This window comes from Peromyscus maniculatus, chromosome 7 (assembly GCF_049852395.1).
Source record: "Peromyscus maniculatus bairdii isolate BWxNUB_F1_BW_parent chromosome 7, HU_Pman_BW_mat_3.1, whole genome shotgun sequence".
NCBI lineage: Eukaryota > Metazoa > Chordata > Mammalia > Rodentia > Cricetidae > Peromyscus > Peromyscus maniculatus.
Window position 1 is genome coordinate 69,487,413 of NC_134858.1, and position 23,736 is coordinate 69,511,148.

A 23,736-nucleotide genomic window follows, 5' to 3' on the forward strand; every position below is an offset into this window, starting at 1 on the left:
CTTCTCTGGGGGAAGGGAGGAGGAACACTACAGTAAAATTACAAAGTTGAACCTACCATAGAATCTAGGAATACTTTACTTCCAAATTTAAGCAAACCATTTGTTTTTCACACTTCTGTGCTTTTTACCTGCTGGCCCATTTGAAATCTGAACATTTGACTGAATTTTTAGCTTTGGAAGTATGATACTCATTATTCAAATACTCATAAAATAAAAATATGCACTCTGTGTTCATTTCTGCACCCACTTCTTTTACAATTCACAATGTAAAAAACTGCATATTCAGTATAAGTAGTTAAATAGAAAAAAAATTAATTTTTTTTATTCTGGTTTTTTTTTTGGGTCTGAGTCTTGCTATAAAGCCCAGGTTGGCCTAGAATATCTAGCACTCCTCCCGCTTCAGTCTCCTGCTGCTGAGGTTATAGGCATATACACCACTATGCGCATCGCTACATACATATACACATACATACATATGTATAAGACAGGGTTTCACTATACAGCCCTAGTTGGCCTGGAACTCCCTATGAAAATCAAGCTGGCCTCCAACTTACAGAGCTGTCTCTGACTCAAGTTTGGATTAAAGGTGTGTATTAAAGGAGCTAGAAAAATACAATACTTAAGTAAGTTTGGCTTACAAAACATTTCCTAATCACTCTCAAAAGTTCATCAAAATGCAGTGCTGTTTCCTTTCCTGAACATAAAATAATACAGAGAACTATCTCCAAGTAGTAAATGCTGTTATAATTAAAAATGTAAGGACAAATAGGTCTGGAAAAGTCGTATTCCAGGCTCCTTGTCCCTTTTGCTCATTTGTTTAAAAATGAAGTAACTATGAAACATGGACAATTACTGCTTTTTTCTAATGTTAGGTCACGAATAAATGTGGTAGACTTTTCACTTACTAATTTGTTTTTAAAGCAATGTGGTTCCACTAATATTAATATGCAATTTGATTTTTATTACTTTCATAGAATTATAGAAATAAATTACAAGAACTCATACTGCTCCATGTTTTAGCAGTTCTGTCTACCTGAGTATGATTTCTGTTAGATTATACTACCTACCTACCCTTGCACAGCACACAACTGTTAAAATGTAAATCGCACAACTATTTTTAGCTGCTGCTAAAATTCCTGTCTTTGGGAATAATGCTTTGAGGCATTGTTCATTTTGTTTATCAAGCACCTATTCAGCCTCTAGTGGGTCCAAATGCTTATGCAAGCAAAAGCTTTAGGATGCTTGCTTCGGCAATTCAGCTTTCCAGGTAGGCTGCAGGTTCAGAGCACAGCTGTCCTATGCTTCTCAAAACTGAGATCCATCTGGAATTGAGTTTCAGAGATTTCAATTCAACTTTTCAAGTATCACACGGAAGCGAGGGGGCAGGGGGGGGGGGAGGAGGAGAGGAGGAATGCAAACAACCAAAAGAGAATTTCCCTACTTTACCCTTCACAAGAAATCAAAAAAGCTGTGGCTCCTGCTGCCCCATCTAGATTGCTACTCATCAAGCAGGATATTCCATTCACTCCAAACTCCGATGAGCTGTGACTCATCTGGCAGCACCTGCGCCCATGTGTTAAGTATTGCCCAATAAAAGCCCAACATCCATTTACACAACAAAGAGTGTACCCTTCAAGGCACAGGGCCTCAATCTAACAGCCGCACTGCCCATTTGTTCTATATACAGAGAAAAAGCCTTTCTCTTCTTCTCACCAGAGGTTTTTAAACTGTGGATTTATAATGTAAGTTCATCTACAAATACTTCCATTGCTCCAAAGAATAAGTATATTAACAGCACAAACACTCCTACAGTATTAGGCTACTACAGCCATTAATGATTGTTTTACCAACCTCTCCCAACCTCCTGCATCAAAGCTCTTTATTCTCAAAGGATACATTTTTGAGCAAGGAGGGATCAACGAACTAGTTGCGTGAAAGCTTTCCTGATGCTAGACTGAAGTTGGGAAAGGCTTAATGAAGGCTTTAAAATCCACAAGGGCTTCACAATGAACATCTGACTTGGTGATTTATGCATATTAATAACCTTAGTCCTACTGAGGCAAGCTGAGCCGAACATGTCCTCCGAATCTTAATGTCTTTAGCTCCATTGGGATTATTACAAATGTAAATTTCTAAGATTCTCAGCTATTAATCTCTGTCTGTCCTCCTGTTCAGCAACATAATGACTAATTAAACATCAAAAGACCTGCACAGGAGATCTTCTTTGACAGCTACAGGCCCAGTCTTCTTCCCAAGAGGGGAATTCAAATGACAGGGACAGGGAGTGACAGCATATAAGTAAGCTACAAATCATTGCACAGAAAAGGAAAAGCCTAACATTAAGTGTGGATTTATCTCAATCAATGACTTTGTTAAGCAATGAACAGTCACTATGTAAAGTATGCCCACTGGCACGAATCGAATCCATCCTTGTAGCAAGTAAATACTGAATACCTGACATCAATTTATTTAACACCAAGTTAAAAAAAAAATACTTACAGAAGAAGGCAGGCCAGGAGGCACCTTTCTTACTTTCTTTGCTTGCAAAGGATCTGCATATGGGAAACAAAATGTTTCATTAGCATTTACATTATGAAAAAAACAAAAAACCTTCGAACGAACAGGAAACAAGCTGCATGCTGTCATCCACCATGTTGCCATCCTCACGTCCTGCTGCACACCCACCATTGCTATTTTTTTCTACTACTGCATGTGAAGAAGGGGAATACAAGAATGCAGCACCGGTTCCGCTAAGTTTGGGAAGGTGACAGCAAACTAAGAAAGAAACACAACGGCAGCACAAACAAGGAAGGAGAATAAACTTAAGTGCCTGCTATGCCATGCGCGTCTAAGTACTTCACGTTTGTCAGGCCACTGGAAATGAACTCTGTGCAACAGGTCTCCCTAATAGAACACTTCCCTAAGAAAGAGACAAATTACATCATATCAACAATTAAGCTAAAAAGGAAGAAAGAGAGAGAGAAAGAGAAAGAGAGAGAGAGAGAGAGAGAGAGAAAGAGAGAGAGAGAGAGAAAGGAAGAAAGAAAAAGGGAGGGAGGGAGGGAGGGAAGGAGGGAAGGGAAGGAAGGAAGGAAGGAAAGAAGGAAAGAAGGAAAGAAGGAAAGAAGGAAAAAGAATTAGGCTTAAAAGCCTATTTTTAAAACTTAGTATCAAGCTGGGCGTTGGTGGTGCACACCTTTAATCCCAGCACTTGGGGAGGCAGGAGAAGGTGGGTCTCTGTGAGTTCCAGGCCAGCCTGGTCTACAGAGCTACACAGAGAAACCCTGTCTCAAACAACAAAAACCAAAACAAACAAAAAAAATTAGTATCTAACAGCAAATGCTGTAGTACAATGACCTATGCTAAAAATCTGAAGTAAAGTTGAAAGAATGAAAAACTAAGGTTATAGTAACATCAAGACATGCTCCATATGCTATGAAATATAGCCAACATACACATCTAGTATTACAGGCATTTGCTTTGGAAATGTGTGAGTAAAATTGAAACCTCAGCACTACAGTATAATTTGGACTTTTATTAAAAGTTTGTCTACTTTTTCAGGAAATGAACAGAGAGAAAGTATCTCTTACTTTACTTTAAATTATATTTATCTATGTATGCATGTGTGTTTTTGTATGTGTTGTGTGTATCTGTGCACGCATATGTGAGTGCAGGTATATGTTTAAGTAGAGGTACCCTTGGAGTCCAAATACAGGACTGGACTCTCTGGAGCTAGCATTCCATACAGATAGTTATAAGCTGCTACATGGGTGTGAGACTAAACTTGGGTACTTTTCAAGAACAGTACATGCTCATAATTGTTGAGCCATAGCTCCAGATCTAAAAATTTATTTCTAAAGTAAATTAATATAAATGAAAATATGACTATTTTCATATGCCTAAGTTAGTATTCTAATTTCCTTCATATACAAAATTTATAGCTTTTCCATCTTATTTTTTGAAAAGTGATATGCACAGCTTTCCAACCACACATAAATAATGGATCAAATCCAGGATTTTCTGAGAAATTCATTATTAGGAAGGCTGATGTGAAAAAGCTCCATAGTTTTTAAAACTACAGAAATGAAAATGAAATAAGAAAAGCATTTTCCTAGGCTGTAAATGATAGTACACAATAAAATGTGATTTTTATAAAGATTGAAACTTATTTAAATTTGGTCTTGGGTTCTCTACAGATAATATCCTGTAAGGCTGTAAAGTGAAGAAAACAACTTTATAAGCATCATGTAAAAAATATTACACTATAAAAAGGGCAAAAGCATTCATCAGCGAGGATATCCCTTCCCCAAGAGGTAGCCCACATTTCTTGAAGACAGAGGTGCCAAAGATAAACAACCTCTGGCATACTCTGTATTTGTAAGACTTAGAGCAAAGCCTTTGTTCTTGGTGAAGTGTTTCAGCAGTCTACTTCCTTACAACTTACTCCTTGAGCAAAAGCTATACTTGATACAAAATCAGTCAAGAAAATGCGCTAGGGCTTGTAGTTATCATAACAAAGATCTTTCTTTTGTATCTCATCATTAGCCACATACTATCACCAGTTTGGGATTCACAGTCTAGTCTGGGGAGAGTAAACTGGCTATATTTAGTACACCAGCCATATGAACCTGGGAAGGTTACTTTTACCTCTTTGTGCTTCAATTCCTTCAGATGCATGAAGGGGGCAGGCATCACCTCTCCTGTGAATTTCACATTCTGTGATAATACGTGAAACATGCTCATTGCATTGCCTAACATTTGTGACACTTTAATGTTTTTTAAAATGTGTATTGGTGTTTTTACCTCCATGTCTGTGTATCATATGTATACAGCGCCCATGGAGGCCAGAAGAAAATTTTAGATCCCCTGAGACTGGAGCTACAGACAGTTGCGAGTCATCCTATGGGTCCTGGAAATTGATCCAGGTCATCTGGAAAAACAATCAGTGCTCTAAACTGCTAATCCACCTCTCCTGTCCCACATTTAATAACTTTTAGCCCTTATTAATGTAGACCAAAACAATTATAAATTAGATAGTTGCAGCTCTCCAGATTAAAGTACCTCAATAGTTTCAGAAAACACTAATATTGTTGTAGCTCTCTAAAGTTCTTCTAAGTGCTCACATTTTACCAGACACTGCAATGCCAAGGAGAGGCCAAGATTGGGAACAGCAATGGGCAGCATAAAAATAATCTACTAACTGGTATCCACACAGGAAATGGATAGGATTCCTCCAAGTATCAAGAGAAATATTATATACTACATTCCATTTGGGCTCCTCATTTGTAATCTAATTTTAACATTATAACCTCACAGAGTTTTGAAAAGATGCACTAGATAAGAAATAGTATCTATAACATAATTAAATAGAAATGAAGTTTGAATTCATGGAAAACTTAAATTTTTATCCTGGATTTTAACAGAATGTATCTCCATTCTTTCCTAGCTATTCAATAGTTTTTTTTTTTTTTTTTTTTTTTTTTAGTAGTAGCACACTAGCAGGGATTAGTTAGTTGTTCCTACAGTGTGTGCATAGAGTCTATGAAGAAGACATTCCTTAGACCAACCCAATACGGATTCAACTGAAGCCTCTACTGGGTTAATTCAACAGATGGTCAAGCAGAGCATAGATGGACAACATTTTGTAAGCTGTCATTTCATTAGTAACAAAAAGAATGCTGGTCTAAACCACCAGGGCTGACTCTAATAGCATCCATATATATTACATGATCATGCTATGAAAAAAAGATACCAGAATTTTCTTCTGGCAGCAATCCATCACTGTGTCCTTTCTATGTACCTCATTCATACTTGAGATCTAGAGACTAGAAATATATGGCTTAACAGGAGGTAGATATATATTAGCTTAAGGCAGTCAACAAATATTTGTGCAATCAGGAATTACAGCACATTTTACTTTGGTTTACATTTACTTTAGGAGCTGGTCTACCTTTATTATAAACAGGTTTTACAACTTTAATTTTCTTATATTTAAAAAAAAAACACAAAATTTTCACTTGAAACACTGATTAGATGAATGTGCTCAATTCCACTGTATATTTTCATGTCAGTAATTTAAGTGCTTGTTAATTTCATCTCAATTTCAAAGGAAAACTAGAGAATAGAAGTAACCAGTATGCAAACTGTGGTGATATTTTGTTTGTGATCTAACAAATAAAGCTTGCCTGAAGATCAGAGTGCTACACAAACAAACCAACAACAACAAAAAAACCCACTGGACTCAAATTCCCAAAAACCTTAAAATTTATCCCAGGTGAGCAACCTACTATTATGTATGTGGCATCTTTTGAGCCTTAGTTTTTATGCTAAATTCATGATTAAAGTCATGGACTAGAAAAATTATTTTATGGTTATAACTTACTGGGAGGAATTTATAAAACCATTTGCAAACCAGTCAGTACTATTTTCATTTTCATTAAAAACTAGGTGTTAATAATAGAACATAAAATTTCCACTTAAGAAGAAAACACCTGCTACTTAAAAGAAGAAAAATTGGCTAAATTCTCTCATGAAGCAAAGTATTAAACGGTTTCCTTAAAATCTGTTAAAATTATGGTTTAACATGGATGCCTACACAAGACCTGAAAAAAACCGACAACATCAACAGACATGCCAACATGGAAGGGGAAAACCTTGAGAGTGTCTACTCTAAACAAATGACTGGGAAATGCTGAAACCAAAAGAAATGGCCTCCCCCATGTGAGAACTCCTCCGTCATTTATCAAATACTAAATGGTCAGCTATGACGTTATATACATAACAGTAACATTATACGAACTGAGCCCATTATAGTTATACATTTAGGAATAATCTTATAAAGCAACAATTAAAAGAGGCCATGAACTTGAGAGCGAGTTAGGGGTACATGGGATGGAATGGAGGAAGAAAAGGGAAGAGGGATGTAATTGTAATGTAAAAAAATTATTATAAATAAAATTATGGCTTCAAGGGGGCTCTAAAAACACAGCAGTATATATCTACCACACTGTGCCGATACTGATGAATATTATGATTTAAATATTGAATTGTCAAACAAGACTATAGTTAGCTAAACCTTGAATACAAAGTAGATGAGTTCTCTACAAATACAAAGTAGATGAGTTCTGACAACTTCATTCATTCTGTATCTAATGCATATAGGACGAGCATCCCTTACCTGAAATGCTTGTGGCCAGATGTGTTCTAGTCCACTATCTGTATAAACAGAATGCAGTATCTTGGGGGCAGAACCCACACGAAAAGATTAAGTTCATTTATGTTCAATATACACCTTATATTTACATAGTCCAAGGGTAATTTCATACATGTGTGTTTTATGGCTGTGGCCCATCTCAGGAAGTCAGACATGAAATTTTCTATGATATAATGTCAGTATTCAATATGTTTCATATTTTAGAGCACTTTGGATTTTACATTTTAGATTAGGAATAGTCAGCCTATATATTACTTGTATGTAGATATACCTTGATATCCAAATGATGACCAAAAACAGACTAAGGAAGCGGAACATCTGAGATACAGGATTTTCTGTGTCAAAACACTCACCTAGAGCTACAGAGTCATGGAGCGGTCTTCTCCTAGAACTTGTGGCAGAGAATGAGTAGTATGGTGTTCCAGGTTTTCCTGAAGAAGACAGCTGTGCTGGGCTCGCAATTCCTAGATCTTGTCTCAGGAGACTAGACTATAAAACAAGGCAAGGAAACATGTCATCTTGCTGCTAATGACCAAGGTCATCACTTTTGAATTACTGACAGTACCTTTATACAATGCCTTAAAATTTAGAAGTAATAAGTAAGTAATTTTTAAATTCAATTAGGTCACTGGTTTTAAACTCTCCTTTTTCTTCACTCTTCCCTCGCCTGCTTTTTGTTGTTGTTGTTTTGTTTTAAGACAGTTTGTGTATAGCCCTGGCTGTCCTCAAACTCAAGAGATCCACTTGCCCCTGGCTGAGTGCTTGGATTAAAGATGTGTGCCACTAGACCCAGGTCCCTTGCCTACATTTTAGTAATTATGTAGACTCATTAATCTCAGGGGTGAAATATATTTTGGTGAATATGTGATTATATCCTTTAATTATAGGAATACTTTTGAAAGTGGCTGCCTACACTTTGCGTGAAGACTTTCATATCACACAGAAGCTGACTGTTTTCTTCCCTTTTCTTTTTGGATACTTTTACCATCTGAAGAGTTGCCATATTTATAAGACTAATCTCTCTTGCTTTGTTTCATGACATGGATGAGGAGGGGGATGCCCTTCCTCCTCATCCCTCATGGTCCGCTAGACTCTCTTTCACTTTGTTAAGTTTCTTATAAAATGGCACAGAGCACAATGCCTCAGATGCTTTAGGGAACATACCACCCATCATGTGAACTGAAGTTTGAAAGTAGTCCAGCTTCATGGCTCTTCACTCTGCTCCATGTGCTGGTTTTTCTCCTTATGTCAGACTTGTTTAGTTTATGCTTCTTGGACTCAAGTACAAGACCTAATATGTGTCACATGTATCTTGGATTCTCTGACAAAAATTTATCTTGTTGTATTTGACCAATAACACTTATCCATCTACCCCTGTTGTCTTAAGATTTGAAATCTGTTAATGAACACATATGCTAGGTTTCCAAATGTCTAGGCATCCAAAATGTAAGTAAGAAATCCATCAAGAGGACAAAAGTGAGGGAGAGAGCATGGGTCCATTGCTGGAATTCAGAGATTCAGTAGCCCTAATCTAAAGCACTGATTTGGGGATCTTATCACAAACAAAATGAGGTTATAGTTGGCAGAACTTGGGTCTGAGATTTCTGGCAGCTGGAATGAAAACTATTACACCAATGTGAGACAAGAAAGGAAAAGTGTAGGTCAGTCCCAGCTGTCTCTCGACCATTGCCAGCAGTCTTTTGTGGGGGTATCTTTGTGGATTTCTGTGGGCCTCTTTAGCACTGTTTCTTCCTTTTCTCATGTGGTCTTCATTTACCATGGTCTCCTATTCCTTGTTCTCCCTCTTTGTTCTTGATCCAGTTGGGATCTCCCGCTTTCTTTCCCTCGACCCTCTCCCTTCATTGCTCCCACTCAGGTCCAGGTTGTTCATGTAGATCTCAGCCATTTCTCCGTCATTGGGTGATCCCCATGTCTTTCTTGGGGTCCTGTTTTCCAGGTAGCCTCACTGGTGAGTGATGGGATGGCCAAACACCCTAATAGCTGTGCCAGAAACCCCATCCAAGGAATGAGGAATCTGGATGCAGACATCCACAGCTAGGCCCCGGGTGGAATGCCGGGAGTCTAATTAGCGAGAAAGAGGAGGGTTTCTATGAGCAAAAATTGTTGAAACCAGGTTGGATAAAGCACAGGGACAAATAGCTAAACGAATGGAAACACATGAACTATGAACCAAAGGCTGAGGGGCCCCCAACTGGATCAGGCCCTCTGAATAGGTGAGACAGTTGATTGGCTTGATCTGTTTGGGAGGCATCTAGGCAGTGGGACCAAGTCCTGGGCTCATTGCATGAGTTAGCTGTTTGGAACCTGGGACTTATACAGGGACGCTTGGCTCAGTCTGGGAGGAAGGGACTGGACCTGCCTGGACTGAGTCTACCAGGTCCATCTCAGTCCTCGGGGGAGGCTTTGCCCTGGAGGAGGTGGGAATGGGGGGTGAGCTGGGGGGAAGGGGAGGGGGGCAGGAAGGGGGAGAACAAGGGAATCTGTGGCTGTTATGTAGAACTGAATGGTATTGTAAAATAAAAAAAACAAAGAAAAAAAGAACGGAAAAGTGACTTAATTGGGGTAGGGTGGTGAAGAAGGGGTTCAGAGGACACTTTCAGGCATGAAAACACAATCCCTCCAGCTCACTCCGACTCTCCTGGTAGATACCTAATACTTTCCCGTCATCCTCATGTTCTTAGTACTGAGCACCAGGACTTGGTGAGTGAGAACAAACTCACTGCAGTCAGAGTGAGCAGAACCTGGGAAGAGCAGCCACTGTCCTCGAGCCACAGCCTTCATTCTACTAGTCAGGAAAAACTAAGTTACGTGATTGTTCTCACTGTCACAGCGCTGTAGAATTCAGACAACATACAATGAACTGTTTAGAACAGTTTCCTAGCAGTGTGACTCAATATACTTGTCATGTACAACCCTCAGCTCCAGATGACTGCCTGAAGGAAACTCCACAGCCCCACAGCAATCATTTCTTCCTCTTCTGCCCATACATACCAAGCAGGAACTCCTTATTTCATTTTCCTCAGTCTATGGCAACCACTAGTCTGCTTTCTGGCTCTGTGCATTTACCTATTATGGTTATTCCATGTAAATATAACCTTCTACACATGACTTATTTTACTTAGTATGATAGTTCTGAAGTTCATTTATCTTGTGTGTGGGAGGTGGGGGGAGGGCAACATATGAGTGTAGGTGGCAGTGAAGTCCAGAAGAGGGTATGGAATCCCCTGGAGGTGGGGCTGAAGTTAAAGGTAGTTGTGAGTCACCCGATTTGAGCACCAGGAACTGAACTAGGGTCTTCTGCAAGAGCCACTTAGCCATCTCTACTGGTTTCGAGCCCTTAGCTCTAATAGTTTTATGGTAAGTTCCTTAAGCATTTCTAAAGAAAGGTCAAATTGTCTGCAAATAAAGGTTGTTCTATTTCTTTACTCTCCTAGAATCTCCAATACATTGCTGAATATACGGGTTCATGAAAAGAACCTTGCTTTAGGAGAATGCTTTCAATACTAATCTTGAATGTGTGATAAGCTGTTTTTCATAAAAAATACCTTTACGAAGTTGATGAAGTTCCTATTGTTAGTTCATTTTTTTCTTAAGATTTATGAGACAAACTTATAAGCAGTTGTGAGCTACTTGGTATGAGTTCTGGGAAGTGAACTCAGGGCCTGTGGAAGAGCAGTAACTGTTTTTAATCACCGAGCCATCTCTCTAGCTCCCTACTCTTACCTTACCAATTGGTTTCATCATGAAAGGGTACTTACTAGTTGTTTTGTTTGTTTTTGAGCAGGTGTGGTACAGTCACAATGCAGCTCCAGCTGGGCTGAAACCTGGTTTATAAGTTAAGCTGCCTGCCTCGACTTTCCAAGTGCTGGGATTTAAAGTCTGTGCTCTACCTGGCAGAGATACTAGATTTTTGTTAGATGCACCCCTTACCCCTACCCCATTGGTTGCCTGAGTCTGTGTTTTGTTCCTTCACGTTATTACTCTGGTAAGTTACACTGATCAATTTTCCTATGTTAAGCCATTCTTGTATTTCTTGGGCAAACTTACTTGGTCATGTCTAATCCTTGTACTGCTGTCATCAGTGTGTTAGCATTCTATGAATGATTTTTGTATCGACATTCAAATGGATAACGTTCTGCAAGTTCATTTTCCTTGTGGTGTCTGTGGCTCTGGTATCAGTACAATGCTGCTCCTAAAGAAGGAGGAAGTGTTTCAGAAGCAGTAGCCTCATTAACTACATTTTACTGGAAAAGGCATTTGGCTCTGGGTCTTCGCTACCTGCAAAGACTTCTATTATTCTCTTATTTTTCTGTTTTAAGTCTGAGCCAGCCTTGACAGTGTGTGTGTGTAAGAATTTGTTCATTTCATCCAGAATATGCATTGGCATGTAATTGCTTGTGGTATTTACTTCTACTTCTTATTTTCATGAAGCCAGTAACAATGTGACCCTTTCACTTGTGATTTAAGTTATTATTTAATAATCTAGGTATATGTTTTTCAATTTTGTTAATCTTTTCAATGAGCCAACTTCTAATTGCATATAACTTCTATTGCATATAACCCACGCTGGTCTAGAACTTACTATATAGAACAGGCAGGACTCAAATCTGCAATTCTGCTAAGCCTCCCCCATGCTGGACACCATACCTCACTAAGGACCAATTTTTGACTTTGCTGATTTCTTCTCCTGTTTTCTAGTCTGTTGTGTTTATGTCTGCTCTTATCTTTACAGTCCCATCCCCCCCTCCCACTTTCAGTTTGGTCTGTTTTTCTTTCTAGTTCCTTTTTAATTAATTATGTTATGTGTATGGGTGTTTGTTCTGCAAGTATGCTTGTGTACCATGTGCATGCCTTGCATGTATGGAGGCCAGAAGAGGCTATCAGATACCCCAGACTAGAGTTATAGGTAGTTGTGAGGCACTATATGAGTGCTAGGAGTCAAATTAGGGTCCTCTGCAAGACCAACCTGTGCTCTGAACCACTGAACTTCATTCCAGCCTCCTCCCCCTTTTCTAGTTTCTAAACTGGAAACTTAGGATCCTGATTTGAGAGTTGGCCTCTGTGGATTTTGACATTTGGAATCGCTGTGTGCCAAAGGCAGCCATGAGCTTGTCATTGTTCTGCCTCAGCCCTTAGGAGGCTGGCTACTTCCTTTCTATCCAAGTGCTTCTGCTAGGAATGTGCCTCTGGTTATCACCTTTGCTGTATCTCCTACACTTGCCATGCCGTCATTACTCACCTGGTATGTCAACTTCTTTACAGCTCATGTGACAATGTCCCAGCATGTATGAAACAAAGTACTAAACCAGCCAAAAGCTGTCTGTATATCTTTCAAAAATAGTCTTAAGAACAGTGTTTGCCAGACAGTGGTGGCACACGTCTTTAATCCCAGTACTCAGGAGCAAAGGAAGGTGGATCTCTGTGAGTTCGAGGCTAGCCTGGTCTACAGACCAAGTTCCAGGACAGCCAGAACTGTTATACCTTTTTTGAAACCACAACAAATAAAAAAAGAACATAGTGTTCTTCAGATTCCTCAAAAAGCAAATTCTTTTACAGCCAGAGCTTATGTTAGTGTGTGTGTGTGTGTGTGTGTGTGTGTGTGTGTTTAATGAAGTAGGCAAGTGAGTAGTTTTAATTACCAGATATTATTGCATGTGAATAAAAGGATGATACAGTATCAATGTAATTATTTAGCATCAATTATAAATTCCAACAGATACAACATTCAATAGAGAGAAAGGGGTGATCAGACACAAAAGGAGAAATAATCTATCTTAAAATAAGTTCCATAAGCGATGATAAAAAGGGAGAAAATGAACAATTTAAATGTAAACATCACATATAGATGTATCTTCTAGTCACACAACAAATCCTTAGCTATGAATCTTCAAATGATGCTTTGTTTGCAAGCGGGAACCTAGAAGTCTTTGTCTTCCACAGACGTTATACATAAATTTTAGTCACCACATCTGTTCTGTTTTTTTATTTTGCCTTTGACAGGCAGATGCAGCATTCTTTAAATAGCAAGATCAGAATATATGAAACACATGATCTCCACATGCTTGAAAGCACAGGTTATGCACCTTGAAAATTCTTTTAATAGGTGTGCTCATTGCTCAATGCCAGAGTGACTGCCACTGCTAATTCTGTCTGACATGGAAGTAAGAGGAAGCTGTTCATTGAACATATAAAATAAATACCTAAGAGACAGACATGAATATTCTCTTATTAGACCTTTTATACTGCTCTTGCTATACAAATTCATATTGAAACAATCTTTTTATTAATTAAAATATATGTGCAAGTGCTTTTGCCTGCATGTATGTATGTGCACCACATGCATCCCTAGTGCCTTCAAAGCTCAGAAGGGAATTGTCAGATCCCTTGGAATTGGAGTTACAGGTGTTCTGAGTGGTACTGGTAAATGAATTCACATCCTCTATAAGAGCAACAAGTGGCCGGGCAGTGGTGGCGCACACCTTTAATCCCAGCACTCAGGAGGCAGAGGCAGGCAGATCTCTGTGAGTTCGAGGCCAGCCTGGTCTCCAAAGTGAATTCCAGGAAATGCGCAAAGCTACACAGAGAAGCCCTGTCTTGAAAAAAACCAGAAAAAAAAAAAAAAACCAAAAAAAAAAAAATGAGCAACAAGTGTTCTTAAATGTTGAACCATCTCTACAGAGCCTTAAAGAAAAAAAACCTGATATATATATATATATATATATATATATATATATATATATATATATATATATATATATATATTGTGTGTGTGTGTGTGTGTGTGTGTGTGTGTGTGTGTGTGTGTGATGCAAATGTCATGGTACATTCCTCTTACTTCCATATCAGATGTCAGAGGATAACTTTGTGGAGCTGGTTTTCTCCTTCTGCCTTTATGTGGGTTCCATGTAACAAACTTGGGTGGGGTTACCAGGCTTGCTTTGCATGTACTTTTATTTGCTGAACCATCTCACTGGCCTCCTACTATATAAACTTTTCACAAGCATATAAATAATGATTTATATTAAGGGTCAACAAGAGACATTCTGCCAGTCAAACTGGACTTGTTTCTGAAATTACTTTCAATTAAACACAGTCCTGCTGCTGATTTCTGTAGTAGCTATGACCTTTCATGTTACAGTGAAGGAGTTGAGCATCATAGCAGATAACCAGTCTGACAAGCATAGAGTCCAGCTCTCTGGCCCTTTACAGAACATGTTTTTTGACCCCTAATCTGAGGCCTCAATGGTGGGTTAAAGAGCTCAGTTCAGAAAGATCTTTTTGTCTAGATAACACACACACACACACACACACACACACACACACACACACCCAAAGGACAAACTTGCACATGAGCAAAATTTGGCCATCTTCTTGGGGATGTCAAGATGGTCACAGTAAAAAAGCACAAAATGACCTAAATGATGAAGAGGAAAGTGCATTTTCATGTTTGTATAAGGAAACCAAATAAATATACTAATGTCCTAGAAAAAGTAAAGGCAAAGTAGTCACCTATGTTCAAAACCTGATTGTGACACTGGGCAAATGGTTTACATGAACAAATCTTCCCTCTTCTCTCCACGCATGCATTACCAGCAGCCCTAGGAAGAGCAAGGCTTAACAGTGTCTATGTATGGAGGATGACTTAGTTATCATAGAACATTCTTTTCATTTTTCCCTTTCTTTTGTAAAGCACCGTGTGTTTCTCTTTATGTATGAAGAAATAAGATAAACAGTACTCTAATTTTCTATATCTTAATCATACTTTTTGTCCTATATAATGGTGTGAGATTTCAAAAGGCCTGATCTGCCCTAAATTCAAGCTTGTTGGGTTGTAACTTCCAATGGCTAAAGTAAAACTAGATGAGGAGAAAAGAGACAGAAGTGACAAGCCACTGCAGGAGAGGTAACAATTAAAAGTCTGAAACCAGTCGGGCAGTGGTGACGCAAACCTTTAACCCCAGCACTCAGGAGACAAGGCAGGCAGATCTCTGAGTTTGAGGCCAGTCTGGTCTACAGAGCGAGTTCCAGGACAGGCTCCAAAGCTACACAGAAAACCCTGTCTTGAAAAACAAAACAAAACCCAACAAAACAAACAAACAAACAAAGGAAACAAAAGAGTCTGAGGCCAGAGAATATACTCAAGCTGTATTAGCCACAATCAAGAATAGAAAAACATCACATTCTCCCATGAGTCTGTGTGTACAGAGTACATATAGAATGTGTACACACACTGAAAAATTAAATATTAACTGATGAATCTTGATGAAAAATCATACTCTTATTTACCTTTTCTTTGGTTTTTTTTTTTTTTTTTTTTTTTTTTTTTTTAAAGAGCTGAGGACCGAATCCAGGGCCTTGTGATTGCTAGGCAAGTGCTCTACCACTGAGCTAAATCCCCAACCCTTTGGGTCTTAACTGTTTCAAAATAAAAGACTTGAGAAAATAATAATAAACAATACCAAAGATTCACTAGTGGCATTTCCAAATGTACCATCTCAGTTATCATTTATAGCAGCTTATCTAGGCCAGTTGAGAGATCCTCATCCTTCATACAAGACTCCTGAATCCAGGAATCTCATTAACATACACAAAGATGTTAGCTTGAAAACAATTTGAGTAATTTCTAATTGACTCTGTAGTCTAAATCCTAAAGCTGAGAGTTATCTATGGAGGACAAACTGGAGACTTTGGAGATGTGTACATAATGAGAAAGACAAAATAAATTTACGGGGAAAAAAAACGATTGCTTGTTACTCTCTAGTGTTGATAAGCCTTTTCCTCCACTACACACAAACCCAGACAGGAAATGCCCTATCTTCTTGTTTCACCATGATTATTGATGCTAAAAACATACAGAGGCTGTTTCTTCACTCCGCTGTCTGAATCTGAGCAATAATTATTTCTGCATTTTTAAACTGTTATGATTCACATGAGTAAGCCAAGTAAACACAGTGGAGGGTGTTTCCTTAACACTTCAGATCATTAACTTTTTCTGTTAACTAAATAGACCCACTTCAGCACTGAAAGAAATAAAGACCAAGTTTAGGACACAATTTCATGTGAAAGGATCTGACAATAAATAAAACCATGCCCAATAAATCAAAGAAAAATATACCTAAAAAATAGAACAAAATTATAAAAGCCTTACATTTTGATATTATACCAATAACAAAATCATACAGTTTCCCTTATTTGTTTCCTTAAACATGTAGCTATCACCAAAGCGAACATAATAAATTACACTTTTATTCTACTAAAATAAAATTAGATACCAGCTCACATTATTGACTTTTCTGCATGCTTTAAAATAAACGAGAAGCACTATTGATTAGTACTGATCTTGGCCTAGAGGTATCTTAAGCAGAAAGAATATTAATGTCCCAGAGGATAGAGAACCAGGTAAACCAGTTTTGTCCATACAAGCTGCTTTATTCAGGGCAGAATTAATACTCTGAAACAAGATAGTACTCATTTCTTTTGACAGTCTTAGAAAAAAACCTTTTTCATAGTCTTCTAGAACTTCATCTATAAATAGATATTGAACAATGAATAACACTCAATGAAAAAGCATCCTTTCTAAGTCATATAGAACACCTCTAGGGTGTAACATTTTGAATTATAAATGACAAACCACTAACCAAAAATACTAATTTCTTTATAAAGAACTTTATTAATCTATATGAGATACATCATTAACGTTTCTCTTCCTGTTCACAGACAAGAGTTACCTTGGCTCTCAAATGTGAACTTAAGAAAGCTCTTTAGTTTAAGTATGACCTGAAAGTTACATAAAGGAATAAAGTAGTGAACTTGGCCAACATAATTATTAATGTGAACTCTGTTAGTTAGACTGCAAAAGAGTATAAATATGATTTTATAGGAAAGAAGATTTATGCAAAACAGCTAAAAAGATTCAGAGTCAGACAGCCATAATATGCGTATCTTTTATCTTTACAAGGGAAAACACAAGCAGATGGTAAATGTATCCTTGCTTTTTCTGACTATTTTTTACCATTAAATGGATTGGTGTAAATACTTACTAAATATATTCAAATCTATTTCTAGCTTCAGATTAAATAAGACCCTAATTAACTCTATGTCAAAAACTATAAGCACCTGGCTGGAAGTGGTGACACACACCTGTAAATCTGGCATTGGAAAGCTGAGATGGGAGGGTTATAACAAGGCAGAGGCCAGCCTGGTCTGTGGAATAAAATGTTATCTTAAAAAAAAAAAAAATGAAGTATTTTATGATTAAAAAACATGAAGTACTGAGTCCTTATCATTAATTTGTTTTCTAGGAAAATAAAATTGGGAATACTAGAGTCATGTATCTCAAAATATTTCTGCGGCATATAGCCTATGCAATGTCTAATTTCATGCCTCCTTTACATTCATAAAATGGTACACAGTCTTACTACATAAAGGCAAGCAGCTGTTCAAAAGGTTGGTCCTCTCAAGGAGGGGATATGTTTGAATTAAACAGAAAAACAAAGCACTATCCTGGCAACAGTTCCATTCCCAGCACTCGAAAACCTCTTCTGTTGATGATCAAGACACAAAACTGTTCTCAGAGCAAAATTAGTAAAATGTTGCAGCCATTTTTCTTTAACGTGTACTTCATTCATTTTCAAAACAAAAACCACAGTAGTGTGACTGTGGCTCCACTTGAAGTTTCAGAGACGATGACAGGTGACTGACTGCAGGGTGACCAAGAAGCCCTTCAAGCTGCACTCAGTGCCATCTCTGAAAGGGTGACAACTCAGGGCAAACAGTAAGAGGCCTTTAATACATCAGTCTGTCAATTTTCAATAAATGACTAAAAAACAGATTGCAATAAATTTTAACTTTGGCAAACACTGACATTTATAAAATAATTGTTTTATGATGTTAATTCATTTACATTGAAATTTCAGGGGTGTCAGCAATTATATACAAGCTATTGAAAAATTCTGTCCCAAGAATCTCATCAGATAGTGACATCCATGCTGGTGGTTATCATTCTGAGAACAAAGGATCATGAATGAGTAATCAATAGAACTGCAGAAAATGAGCTGTTAATTACGACCCTCAAAGTGTTTTGTCTAAGACAAGATTTCATTAAAAGCTTTGTGTAACCTGCATAGCTTCAAGTCATTACCAACACTTTGGACACTGTATTAATTCAGGGTGGGAGCTGGAAAGGGAGCATGTTCAGGGATACTGTACAGAATCTGAGCTTCTCTGAATGACTTCCTTGGTCAGTAACTAGCCACAACCACACAGGTTTTCTAACACATTACAAATCTTATCATCTCAACATCAATTCTAAACAACTTGATTATCATTGTCTATGCTTTTAAATATCATGCATGCTTGAGAAGACAATGGCAGCCATCCATTATACGCATCTTACCAAAGAAATTTGCCCAATCTCTCTGGCTTTAAAAGAGAAAATGAACTACCAATGTGTGATTAAGTTTTTAAAGCATGTCAACCGAATAGCTCACATTTTAAAAATGTTCTTTAAGTATCAACAGCAGAGAAATCTTATTATCTTAATAGTTAATTTTTTATGAAAACTTTGAAACTTTCTCCCAAATTTTGCACCTACCAATGAAAAGTTATCAGAGTAAGAGATCTAAGTTATAGAGGAATTAAGAAAAACTTGGAGGGAGGGCATGGGTATGTTGGCAAGTGCCTGCTTAGCATAAGAAAGAGAAAAAAAAATACTTCCAGGAAATAAAGCCACATGAAGACAAGCTCAGAGTCATCTGAAAATATTAGGGAATGACAAACACGACAACTTTAAAAAGGATTTTACAGGTTTGTGGAAGGAACCCACTCCCAAACCATCACTCCGGGATTTCATAAAGGCAGACTCAAATTGGGTCAGTAGTGACCATAGTCCAAGTGTGTTTTGTTTTGCTTTGGTGATCCATGCTGTACCCCAGGAACTGGGGCCTCAAAGAAGAGTACTGGTTCTAGTCAACCCAGACCGAAAGAATGAGACACTCCCTCACTCCTGAACACACATCCTCTCAAGTAAAAAGTTTTTCTGAATATTTGAATTTAGAAACTTTCTGTCAAAAGGCCCCTGTGGATATTTTCCTACAGAGCTACCAGTATGACTTACGGGCTTTTTTTGGGTGAATATTGAAGAACCAACTCTAGCTAAGTAAGGTAACAACACGGGTTTTGTGACAGTATTATGAAGGCAACCTAAGGCTCTGGGAACACAATAATGTTCTGAAACAATTTTTTCTTCAAAGCTTTCACACAAAACCAATTTCCACTCAGTATACAGAAGAGTAACACCTAGATCAATCTAGCATTATAGTTAGCATGTAATAGCTAATGAACTTACACCTAGACACCTTCAAGACACTCTGGAAAATTTCATGTCTACATGAAAATACAAGATGGTACAATAAACCTTGTACCAATAACCCAATTTCAATAGTTGACACAAAGTTGCTGCTTGTAATGCATCTTGACCTGCATCTTGATTGTCATTTGACTGGACTAAGAATCACCATAAAAACACATTCTTGGATGTCTAGATAGTGTTTCTATCAAGGATTAGCTGAAAAGGGAGAAACCATCTTCAATGTGCATAGCAACATTCCATGAGCCAAGGTTCCATGCTGAATAAAAAGGAGAAAGTGAACTGAGTACTAGCAATCATCCCTCCCTGCTTCCTAACTGGATCTAATGACCTGTTTGATTCTCCCGCCATGCTTTCCTCTTCAGGATGGACTGTATTATGAGCCAAATATAACTTCTTCCTTTAGGTTTCTGCTCCTATGGTATTTGATCACAGCAATGAGAAAAGTTACTTAAAAAAAATACACTATTTTGCCATTTCCAAATGTTCAAAACTGCCAATAATCTGTTTTGTTTTTCAAGACAGGGTCTCACTGTGTAGCCCTGGCTGTCCTGGAACTCGCACTGTAGTTGAACCCAGAGATCTGCATGCTTCTGCCTCCCCAGTGCTGGGATTAAGGGTGTGTGCGACTACCGCCTATCGACAATAATCTTCGAAAGTACAATAATCCTTTATTATGTTAAAATTTACTGTGTAAGGTTTTATAGTATTTAATCTATACCCAAAAGTGCAACTGTCAATTTTTAGAGTCATCAGAAACAGTGAGTGAAGGTTTTTCATTGCAAAAATCATGCAACTCATGCAAAAATCTAACTCTCATTGGTAGGAAATTATAACTGTTTATTACTTGATACTTTAAGATTTCCCTCCCACAAAATTTGTTTTACTATGTTCTAAACTCATGAATCCTTGATTAAATTACACGGTTCAGATCTTCAAAAACGTTCTGACTTGACTACTGTGTGTTTGCAGCTCTTTCATATGCTACTTCAGGAGAGCACGGACATGGGCAGAGGTTGAACTTCGATCTAAGAGATAGCAGTGTCTTCTCCATCCTTCCTGGCTCCAACAATCCTCCAATCATCAATCTAATAATCCACTCCCCAAAAGAGAACACCGCAGCACAGTAAATCTAATAATATTCTGTGACGCAGCCTCCTGATTATACAGTGCCCCCACCCCTTCCTACTGCAGATGCTCTTTTACCTCATGACCTAATCTTAACCTCTTCCCCCACTAGTTCTAAAGTTTAATCATGATTGTATTTCCTTCCTTTGAAACCTAAAACATGGAGTCTATTACTTCAACCATTCTCTCCTAAGCACTAACATTTATACGCTATTTAGTCTTAGGTAGATAATACAGCTTGAGGTTTTAAGGTCCTTGGATAGCAAGCAGCATTAGCAACATTTTTTCAGAGAGTACTGCAGTGACCAAACTAAATAATGACCATAAAGTTAAAAAATAAAGGCCACTATGTATCACCCACATCAACCTAACAGACCTGCAAATCTGATCACTGTATCAAATTTAATCACGTGCTGTTTTGTGATGTAAGCGGTTGACTTTCAAGCCAAGCAACCACAATCTAGGGAGTTCAGCTGCATTTCCTTGCCAAAAAAAAAAAAAAAAAAGATTGTTCAATTGGGCTTGTGACAGTTTACACCTTCTTAAGAAGGAATGGGAAGGGTCACAAGATCCTCATCTGAGTATCCTGCAGATGCTACATACTGAATGCAATTCTCCCTTAACTGCACGTGGCCCAGGGATGGCACTGGAATCTATAGAATGGAGAGACAAGAAGCTCCATCTATATGGCTTTGGGGAAGCTCTCATCCCTGCTGGGTAAAGGTTTTCCAGCTGTGACCTGCTGAGGAGAGAAACACCACTCACATTCTCTGAAGAAAACCCTTGCCTATGCTCTGCAAGGAAGCCCAATAAACTCATTGGTTTTCCAGGGTGAACTTTGGTGAAATGATGCCTTGATTTTTGGAGAAAAAAAAATAGACATTGCTTGCATCTCTCTCTAGGAAGGAGTTTTTGCAAGTTGGGCATTTAGTCTGCTGGTTACAAATACAGTAAGAATTAATTCCATGCATAATTTAGTGTCAATAATAATTTCTAGGGTCCTGCCTTAGATGGATCACCAATACCAATTAGAAAGCCTTTCCTTTGTCACTATAGGGATCACAGAATTGATTTTTTAAAAACTGCATTTTTTTTAATCTTAAAATCTTACTTACATTTTTATTTAATTATTTGGTGTGTGTGTGTGTGTGTGTGTGTGTAAAACTTGCCTGAGTCAGTTTTCTTACTCTACCATGTGAATTGTTATGTCTGAACTTGTTTTTGCTCTTATCAGATCTGGCATCCCTTTTCCTGTCTGTGAGCAGAAAAATCCTTGATTTCCTCAATGGCAACAAGGTCCTCAGACAGGGTAGGGATCAGAACCAAGGAGTTGATATCTTTTGATTTTTGTGTGTAATGAGGTATATGTACATATTTGTATGGGGGTACAGAGATATGCAAGTGTGCATGCAGGTGTATACATATATGTTATGTGTCTAATTCAGATGCCAGTTGTCTTCTACGGCTCTCAACTTTACTTTTTGAGACAAGGACTTTTCATGAACCGTGGAGCTTACTTACTGGCTAGGTACCAACTGGATAGAGTACCTGGCAAATGAACTCCAGGCACCTGTTGCTGATCTCCCTCTCCATAACGTGGTTATAGATACATGGTGCCATACCCCATTATTTATGTGGTTCCTGGGGATCCAAACTCAGGTCTTTATGCTTGTGTGGCAGGCACTTTATTGATGGAGCCATTTTCCGAACCCCTTCTTACTGCTTCTTAGACTGACCCCAGTACACTCTTCTTCCAGAAAGGTCACACCTCATAAACCTTCCAAGCAGTACTGCCAACTGGGGACCGAGTTTCAAATGCCTGAGAATATGGAGACATTCCAATCAAACCACTGTAGGTTTGCTGTTCTTTAAGGAAAGACTGGAGTGCCCTTTAAAACCTTCGTCTTCCATCCTCTTAGGAAAGGAACAGGCTAGTAACCACTGGCCACAGATGACAGGCTCTGATTGTAAGAATTATCAGAAACATACATGCTTGGGAAAAAAAATTAATACTTTGTTGGAAAACTATTATCAAGATCAGAACGGGTTCTGTAAAGAACCAGACAGAAAACGTACACACCTAGCAGGCCGGACCATCTCTATTACTACTACACAATTCTGACATCAAAGCAGAAAGAAGAAGAAACATTTTACTAATCTGTAAGGAATGGAAATGGCCACTTTCCAATTAGAAAGTAGGTGGGGTTGGCTGATAGCCTGCTTCCTGTAAGCTGTTTCTACTCTAGTAGCAATTTTAATTCCCCAAGTTATAAATTACTAGTAATATTGCAAAATAACCGTCATAGACTTGATAAACAATGCTGTCTAGCAGAGGTATGAACAACCTACACCATCTTCAACACATCCCACTTCCCACACACTCCCAGGTAAAATGAGCCTTTGCATTCGAATAGTTCTGTATTTTGCTCTATGAAAATCACGGTTTGGAATCTCCTTTAAATTAGTTCTGTAACATCATCTTAACACATTTATTTACGGATAAGGGGAAATTACTTATGACTGTAAGCTATCCAGTGTCAGTGCTGAGAACTAAACCTTGGTCCTCCTATGCACTCTTAGCTACTAAGTGATCTCTCCAGGATCTTGGGTTTTGTTTTGTTTTTAAAAGACATAGTCTTTTGATGGAACTCTAACTTGCAAGAATCCCTAAGTCATCAGTGCTGGCTTCAAATACTGATCCTTTTGCCTCTAACTATTAGGTGTTGGAATTACATTGTGTGAAATTTAACCTTTTCTTTTAAAAGATTATTTGCTAGAAAATTTTAAATTATTTATAACACAAGGTTAACATTATCTTCCATGTCACTGTGTTTTTCATGTGGTCTGGAGCAAAGCTATTTCCAATACAGTTTCCACGTCTCTGGCCAATCTCCCACATATCCATATCTCACTCTGTTAAGAACAATTTCTTTTTATCAGGCTTCCACTTATGGTAAAATTCTTGCAGGATAAAAGATAAACTCTGGTTAGGTATGCTAGCTCTTTC

General features: G+C 38.1%; 1 protein-coding gene across 7 annotated transcripts in view; it reads right to left on the reverse strand.

The window, feature by feature from the left end:
• Positions 1-23,736, reverse strand: part of Tcf12 (transcription factor 12) — a 289,912-nt gene that overhangs the window by 72,359 nt on the left and 193,817 nt on the right. For all 7 annotated transcript variants that reach the window (XM_076576641.1, XM_076576640.1, XM_076576639.1 and 4 more), the window contains 2 exons: positions 7,567-7,702; positions 2,500-2,552 (listed from right to left, as the gene is read on the reverse strand). In XM_076576641.1, coding sequence (XP_076432756.1) covers positions 2,500-2,552; positions 7,567-7,702 — 189 coding nt within the window. The remainder of the gene's footprint in view (positions 1-2,499; positions 2,553-7,566; positions 7,703-23,736) is intronic.